An 8,657-nucleotide genomic window follows, 5' to 3' on the forward strand; every position below is an offset into this window, starting at 1 on the left:
TTGCTATTCTTACTGGGGTGAAATGATATCTCATAGTTGTTTTGATTTGCATCTCTCTTAGAGCTAGGGATTTTGAACATTTCTTCATGTGTTTGTCATCTGAATGTCTTCTTTGGTGAACTGGTGTTTCACACTTTCATGCGTACTTTATTTCATACAATCATTCCTATACACTGTGTTTTATAAAATTAATCCCATTGAACTATGCCCCCCGTACCCTGTCTTATCAGGTCCCACTGGATCTTTTCCATTTCCTTTAACATCTCCCCACACACACTAAATTGTTCAACCCTGTAATTTCATCCCTGCTCATCCTCACCCTCTACTCCCAGCCCTTAGAACCCATTATACATTTTACTAGTTATCCTTTTATTTTTACAATAATGATCTTATACAATATTTGCCCTTATGAGACAGAGTGCACTCAGCATAATATTCTCCAGTTCCTCCCAACTTATGTAGTATTTTTTTAAATTGTTGCTCCTTAGTGCTTTGTAATATTCCATCATGTGAATGTACCATAGTTTCTCAATCCATTGGATTGTGGTTGGGCATTTGGGATGTTTCCATGTTGTTGCGGATGTAAATTAGGCTGCTATGAACATTGGTGTACAGATCTCTGTTTGTGTTTCAGTTCTAAGTTCTTTGGGGCAAATTCCTAGCATTGGAACAGCTGAGTGACATGCAATTTCTATGTTCAGCTTTTTGAGGAAACACCAAACTACCTTCCAGGGTGGTTGTACCTTTTTATGATTCCACCAACAATGTATGAGAGTTCCAATCTCTCCACATCTTCTCCAGCACTTATTGCCACTGCTTCTGGGGTGAGATAGTATGTCATTGTGGTTTTGATTTGCATATCTCTGATTGCCAATGACTTTGAGTTATTTCTTCATGTGTCTTTTGGGTGTGCATGTTTTTGTTAAGTTCTTACTTTCTGTTCTTTTGAGTATTTGCCAACAGTAGAATTGGTGGGTCATATTGGTAATTTTATCCTGGTTTTTTTTTTTTTGAGATAACCTGTTTTGCACAGTAGCAGCACCATTTACATTTCCACTAGTTTCCAATTTATTTACATCTTTGCCAACATTTACTTCCATTTTTAGATAATAGCCATTGTTGTTGATGTGAAGTAACGTCTCATTGTAGTTTTGACTTTCATTTCCCTGATCATGAATGCCACCACTTGTCTGCCAGTTTGTTGCTCTGTCGTGACTGAGTATGGTGCTGGAATCTCTGGCACCAGATTTCAGATAATACTAGTAGAGTAATTCATTGTTTTAGGAAGACATCAAGGGATATTTTTAGTTTAACGTGTGAAGGTTGTCACAGGGCAGTAGTTTCAGGAATACATCTGGTTTCTGTGTTTCTGGAAAGTCTAGGTTCTATGAGATTTTGAAATTCTTTTCTGCATTTTCCCTTTTTTGATCAGGAATCTTCTATAGCATTTCTGCTTAAAAAGCAGTATTAGCTAGGTTCATGGATACAGTTAGTCAAATGTTCTATTCCCTCCTATTTCTGAATATTCTTACTCTTCCTTCTTCCTCTCAGGCAAATAGAAACCATTATTATATCATAGATGACTGTTTACAAGCATTTAACGCATGTTAAATCCAACAAATTAGTAGATAGAAGAATAACCTTTAAATATTTTATATTTCCAAACCAAGAAAGCAAGTTCCATAAAGTGTTTCTTTTACATAAGTGGCCTCAGCTATTCCTTTTTTTAAAAAAAACAAACAAATCTTTTTAAGTGTATTTGTCACACAAATATTATTAATGTTTTACAGGTGTGTAAGTTACCAACAGCTGTTTTAGTAATCACTAGTTACAGGACTAGCTTCCATCAGTGGAATTATCCATCACTATCAATTAATCACTTCAAAATAATAAGGTCCCAGGAATCAATGGAATGCAAATTCACGTATTCCAAGTAATAGACACAGCCCTGGATGTGCTCGTCAGTTTATGCCAGAAAATTTGGGGACAGCTGCCTGGCCAGCAGGAAGCAACCCATATGTGTCCCTATTCTCAAGAAAGCTGATCCAACAGAATGTGGAAATTATCAAACAATATCATTAATATCACAAGTAAACAAAATATTAGTGAAGATCATTCAAAACCAGCTAGAACAGTACATACACAGGAAACTACCAGAAGTTAAAGCTGGTTTAGAAGCTTCCGTGGCACCAGGAATATCATTGCTGATATCAACTGGATCCTGTCTGAACGCAGAGAATACCAGAAGAATGTCTATTTGTGTTATGTGCTATGCAAAGGCATTTGATTCAATGATCATAATAAAATATGGCTAATATTGAGGAGAATGGGAATCCCAGAACTCTTAATCTATACCTAGACCAAGAAGCTATTACCTGAATGGAGCAAGGAAACACTTGATGCTGTTGTCTGAATAGAGCAAGGATTTAAAACCAGGAAAGAGTGCTCTTCAGGGTTATATTCTTTTTCCATATCTGTTCAGTCTGTAGGCTGAACAAAGAATTTGTGAAGCTCGACTCTATGAAGAAGAATGTAGCATCAGGATTGGAGGAAAACTCATTAACCTGTGTTATGCAGATGACACAACTTTGCTTGCTGAAAGGTGGATATAAAGTGCTTGCTGCAGAAGATCAAGAACTTTCAGTATGGATTACATCTCAACATCAAGAAATCAAAGGTCCTCACTACAAAGCCAACAGTCAACATTATGATAGATGCAGAAAGGATTGAAGTTGTCAGTGATTTAATCTTGCCTGGATCAAGAATCAACACGTTTGATACCAGCAGTCAGGAAGTCAGGAGATGTATTGCATTTGTAAGTCTATTATCAAAGACCTCTCCAAAATGCAAAGATGTCAGTGGAAACTAAGGTGTGCCTGGGTCAGGCCATAATCTTCTTAGTCACCTGCTGCCCATCTGCAAGCTGGACAATGAATAAGGATAACAGAAGAATTGATGCCTGTAAATTGTGATGCTGGAGAAGAGTGCCGAATATCCTATGCACTGCCAAAATAATTAACAGGTATGTCTTGGAAAACATGCAGCCACAATGCTCCTTGGAGGCAAAGATGGCAAAGCTTTGTTTTTCATACTGTGGACATGTAGCTAGACCATGCTGTTTGAAAAGTTACATCATGCTTTAAAAAATAGAGGTTCAGCAAAGGATAGCAAGACCCCCTAACAAGATAGATTGACATGATGACTTTAGCAGTGGACTCTAGTGTTTCAGAAATTATGATGATGGCACAGGATAGGACAGGGCTCAAGTAGACTGTTGAGTGAACAGCAACAGCAATGTTTCCACCTCTCTCTCTTCTCTAACTGCTAATAAATTTGGTCTCTACATTTGCCTTTCTTTATGTTTTTTTGTAAGTGAGGTCTAATACAGTATCAATCTTTTTGTAGTTGCCTTATTTTACTCAATGTAATATCTTCAAGCTCCAGACATTGTAACATGTATGAAGGCTTCTTTTGTTCAACTCTTTGAGAGAAGTATTCCAAGGTATATATACCACATTTTCTTTACTCATTTATCTCTTAATGAGCATTTAGATTGTTTCCACCTTTTGGCTATTGTGAATAGTACTAATGAACATTGATGTACAGGTCTTTGTTTTGCTCTCTACATATAAAAGGCTATATTTCAAGGAATGGAATTTTTAGATCATAAGCTGTAAGGAAGGCCTTAGCAGAATGGATGCCCTCGAGTTGTGGTGTTAGCAAAGAGTATTGAATATACTGTGAACTACCAGAAGAAGAAACAAACCTGTCTTGGATGAAGTGCAGCCAGGGTGGTCCTTAGAGACAGGAATGGGGAAACTTCATCTCACATACTTTGAGCATGTTGTCAAGAAGTGGGAAAAACATCATTCTTGGAATAGCAGAGAGTCAATACAAGAGAGCAAGACTGAATGGGATGGACTGACACAATGACCAAACAATAGATTTGAACATGATAGCATTTGTGAGGATGGCACAGGATAGGTCAAGATTTTGATGTGTTGTTTATAGGGTCACTGTGAATCATAGTCAACTTGACAGTCCCTAACAATAGCAGCAGCACCACCACCACATGGTTTTCCACAGTAACTGTACTTTTGTCTTCCATCAGCCATGGATAATTGTTCCAATTTCCCCATATTCTTTTTTGGGGGGAGGGGAGGGGGCGGGGGTCTCTATGTGTTTTTGTAATCTTAGGTATTAGAGGTGAAATGGTATCTCATTATAGTTGTGATTTATACCTCTCTGCTGGCAGAAAAAAACCAAAACTAGATGTCTCTTCATGTATTTGGTGGCCATTCGAATGTCCTCTCTCTTTTTTCCCCCTTAAGGTAATAAATCCCCTTCTGTTTGGCTGAATGATATGATCAAGAAGGAAGATACTTCTTTTCTTATATACCAGTTTGAAGGGGGAGGAGGAAGCTGTGAGCAGGTGTCTGGCATCCTTGTCCAGCCTACCCTCCGCCATCTGCCAGGACCGTTTAGTCTTCGTGTGACCCTGCAGTGGATGGACATGCTCCTGGCAGCACTGGAGTGTTATAACACTTTCATTGTACAGAAGGCCATCGGAACGCTTGAGGTCCTGGGTAGGTAAAACTTGGACTCTTGAGTTGGTGTTTCTGATTCTCCCAGAGTCATTCTGGGGAGGCTCAGTTAGAGTGAACAACTTGCTTTGCTCTTTGTCTTGGCCTTGAATTATGCTGGTAATCTTCACTTATTATTTTACCTTTTCTCTGGTTTTCTTGTTTGGTAAATTGTTTTTTGGGTGGTTTTTGTTGTTCATTTTTTTTGTTGGATTTTTGTTTTGTTTTGTGATGGATCTATTCAAGTGTTCTAACCTAGAGGAAATTTGTCCTTCTAGGTTATACCATCTGTGGGATAACAGTTCTTCATAATATTTTTATATCTTTCTTCATATCCTTAATTTCTCTTAGTTCTCTTGTAACATCACATATTTAATTTCTTTTTTGTATTGTGTCACCTTCTCTTTCATTAATTTAACCAGTGACTTATCAATTTTATTGATCTTTTCAAAGAATTGGCTCTAGTCTTGCTGATTCTTTTCAGTTATTTCTTCTCTAAGCAAGTCATTGCTGTTGAATTGAAACTGATTCCTAGGTGACCCTCTGATGGGTTTCCAAGCCTGTAAATTGCACAGGAGGAGGTCAGTCATCTGTGTTGAACTTCCAAAAAGGGATGGCCCTTGGGTCAACACAGCTCTCTGAAAACTAGGCCACCAACACCTATTTCTTCTCTAATGGTATAGTCCATAGGAGCACACTGCCCACCTGGAGGGGCATCTCTCTGGAATTCTCTCCAGCAGACACTATCAGGGAGGCTGTAAATCTCGTTTGATTTGCAGTCTCAGAAAACTGGTGGAGAGGCAGCTGTGTTGGGTTTTGCCCTGACAGCAAAGAATGAGTGACTGGAAAAAACCCCTACCTTTATTGCTTTTGAGTCATAATCAGCTCATAGCTGACCCTTTAGTGGGTTTTCAGAGGCTATATAAGTCACAAGGGGATAATTGCCCATCTTTCTTCTGTGGAGGAGCTTAGGATTTGAATCACTTGCTTTTGATTTGAGAACACAATCCCTTACCCACTTAGGCCACCAAAGATTCCTGTGTGAGTGAGTGAATCTATTAAATCCTTTCTTACAGTGACTGTAAGTTTATTCACCTATATGCATTTTTTAAAAATTTGATTTTATTATACCCATATTTAAGAAGTATTCTTACATGAGTCATATTTATTTCTTTGTACGTATTTGTGTTTTTGCACAAAAGAAGGAAACGTGTTAATATTTCCATGTAATTATTTCTAGGTACTGAATCACAGTCCTCACTTTTGAAAGCAATGGCATTCTTCTTAGAGAGCCTTGCTATGTGTGACATTACAGCAGCAGAACAATGCTTTGCTTCTGGTGTGATGGCTGACATTGCCAGCCCACAGGAGGCAGAAGGATATAATTATAGCAGATGCACAGTTGTAGTCCGGATTATGGAGTTTAGTACAACACTGCTCAACACCTCCCCAGACGGATGGAAGGTATGGTGTTTCCTGCTGCTCTGTGCCATATGAAATTTAAGAAATATTTATATACTTCCTAGTAGAAGTTGTTGTTAACAGCTGTCCTTTTTTAAAAACAAACAAAACAAACAAAACATTTTTCAGTGCTTGTAAGAGTATCAGTTTTTGAAAATAAGAATTTGATATGTTCTTCTGACATCTACAGTATGAATAAAATGCAAAAATTTTTTCACTAATGATTTTAGTGTATATAGGAGATCTAGTAGTGTAATTCATAGGGGTTTTCTACTAACCCAAAGGTTGCCTCTCTCTAGTAGTTCAAGTCCATCTGCTGTTCCAGGGTGAAAGATGGACAGTCCTCCCCCCACCATGTGATTTACATTCTTTTTTTTTCTTTTTCTTTTTTTTGTGATTTACATTCTTGAAACTGCAATAGTAGGTCAGCTGTAAGTTCCAACTTGAGGGCAACATATGAGCATTGGTTTATGCTGTATTTTATAGTATGAGAAAACACTTTCCTTACGAGATGTCTGTTAGCAAATATTTATAAACACAACTATGAGGTTTCCTAGATAAATAAACACTTGTCAGTCCATCCAGTTAATATAAGTGCCTGCTTTTTGCCAAGCTGTGTATTAGAATCCTTGGCTATATGGTGGTGGTTGTTGATTGCTGTTGAGTCGAGCACGACTCATAGCGACCCTATGAACAAAAGACCTGAAGCCCCTCTATAACCTTCGACGTTTATCAAAGTTCATAGAGTTTCCAGAGGCATATTGTTTAGAAAGTAGATACCACTCCTGCTTCCAGTAATACCCTAAAGCAGAGCCTGGAAAGCTGTGATCCACAGATCCAGCTATAGATGACATTTCACTGGAAAGCAGTGCACATGCATGTTTACTGTTATCCAGGGTGGCTCTCCTGCTGCACTGGCAATAAAAATAGTTGGAGCAGAGATCATGTGAGCTCCAAGTGTAAAAAGTTTATTTTCTCCTCCTTTAGAGAACAGTAATTGCTGTCTCTGTGTTCTGAACCCACAAAGATTGTCAAGTTTATGGTCTTTACCCTATAAAAGAGTTCTAACACAATGTGTTGTTTCACTTCATCTCTTACAGCTCCTAGAGAAGGAGTTCCTCAGTAACAATCTTGTGAAGCTTGTGGTGAAAACGCTGTGTGAGCCCGTGAACATGGGCTTTAACATGGGAGATGTTGAGGTCATGGACCGTCTTCCTGGAGTGTGTATAAATCTGATGGTGGCACTGAAGAAGTCACCATACAAAGACCTCCTAGAGACACACCTCCAGGAGAAAATACCAGTGAAGAGGTAGGCAGGAGGCTCTGTGACACGCATGGTAGTGGCATCCTCTAGCTGGCTCTTGAGGAAGGGATCCACCAGCTGTTTGAAAGTCCTCTTGCACCTTAAGACAAGCATGATTCAGATTTACCTTAGTACCACACTTACTTTTATGACTAAACTAAGGGCAGGAGACTTTTCTTGGTGCTGACTCTGTTTGCTAAGACTATATTATTAGTGAGTTTGAGTGCCAGGTGATTAGTCAATGCATGTGCCTGGAATTTACATAGCTTTTCAGCATGTCTTGGCAAGTGAATGACATCTAATCTCATCTAGCTTTCTCTTTGTTTCTCTGATCTGGCCAGCATCGATGACCTTTGTGCTGTTGACCTATATGATTCCCACGCTCATGTGGACAAGACCAAGCTGGCTTCTCTGGTGTCCACGTGTGAACACCTCCATAAAGCTGGGTTCTTGTATGCTATATTGCCATTAAAGGTAAAGCTTCACAGCCAATTTGGTTTTTTGCATATCGTTTAACTTTACTATGCTATTTAGTCTGTTTATTCCTAAATGACATTAAACAACTTTTCTGTACAGAGCTTGCTTCAATGGAAATTGCAGACCTCCTTGCTGTGAACAGTTAGATATTATTTGGGGTATAAATAAGAAAGTAAATATAAAAATTCATAAATTCAAAATGAAAGTAAAATAAATTTGACTATTTCCAGAAGAGTATACTGAAGAAAAATTTCAATTAAAAAAATTTTTAGAAAAGCGTATACTGAAGAACTTTAGGGTAAGCTGCTATTGTGTTTTTGCGACTGGGCAGTGTAAATGAAAAGTAGAAAATAGCAAAGTTGAATTCATGGCTTTCCAACTTTGTACTTTGTAAGGTAATTGTCAGTTGTAGGTAGCATAGGGTTTTTTGTTTGTTTGTTTTCCTTAATTTAAAGATATTGTGGAGTTGTGGTTTTTTTCAAAGTATTTGTTACAGGGCACTTCATTGTTGACTTTATTTTTTCAGTCTACAGATCAGCATCATTCGGTTGGCTCAAAACTTCTTTCCCTGGTGTATAAAGGCATCATCTCACCTGGCAAGGAAGGACAGTGTCTTCCTGTGCTGGATGCCAGCTCCAAGAGGCTGGCCAGTGGTCTTTTGGAGCTGGCTTTTGCTTTTGGAGGACAGGTGGGAAACACAGCCCCTGATCCACACTTTCCTGGGGGTGCCGTGTTCGCTCATTGCTGAGTCTCAGGTGGTAGGATTTAGATGAGTTGGGTTTTAGCTGCTATACAAGTATTATAGATAGTTTATGTCAGTGAATTTTCTTTCT

At 38.5% G+C, this 8,657-nt stretch overlaps 1 protein-coding gene across 2 annotated transcripts in view; it reads left to right on the forward strand.

The window, feature by feature from the left end:
- Positions 1-8,657, forward strand: part of LOC102847508 (DNA-dependent protein kinase catalytic subunit-like) — a 309,905-nt gene that overhangs the window by 137,280 nt on the left and 163,968 nt on the right. For both annotated transcript variants that reach the window (XM_006880417.1, XM_006880418.1), the window contains exons 32-36: positions 4,332-4,586; positions 5,824-6,047; positions 7,145-7,353; positions 7,689-7,821; positions 8,351-8,512. In XM_006880417.1, the coding sequence (XP_006880479.1) occupies positions 4,332-4,586; positions 5,824-6,047; positions 7,145-7,353; positions 7,689-7,821; positions 8,351-8,512 (983 nt within the window). The remainder of the gene's footprint in view (positions 1-4,331; positions 4,587-5,823; positions 6,048-7,144; positions 7,354-7,688; positions 7,822-8,350; positions 8,513-8,657) is intronic.

This window comes from Elephantulus edwardii, unplaced genomic scaffold (genome assembly GCF_000299155.1).
Source record: "Elephantulus edwardii isolate Elephantulus edwardi_28Jun2011 unplaced genomic scaffold, EleEdw1.0 scaffold00008, whole genome shotgun sequence".
Taxonomy (NCBI): Eukaryota; Metazoa; Chordata; class Mammalia; order Macroscelidea; family Macroscelididae; genus Elephantulus; species Elephantulus edwardii.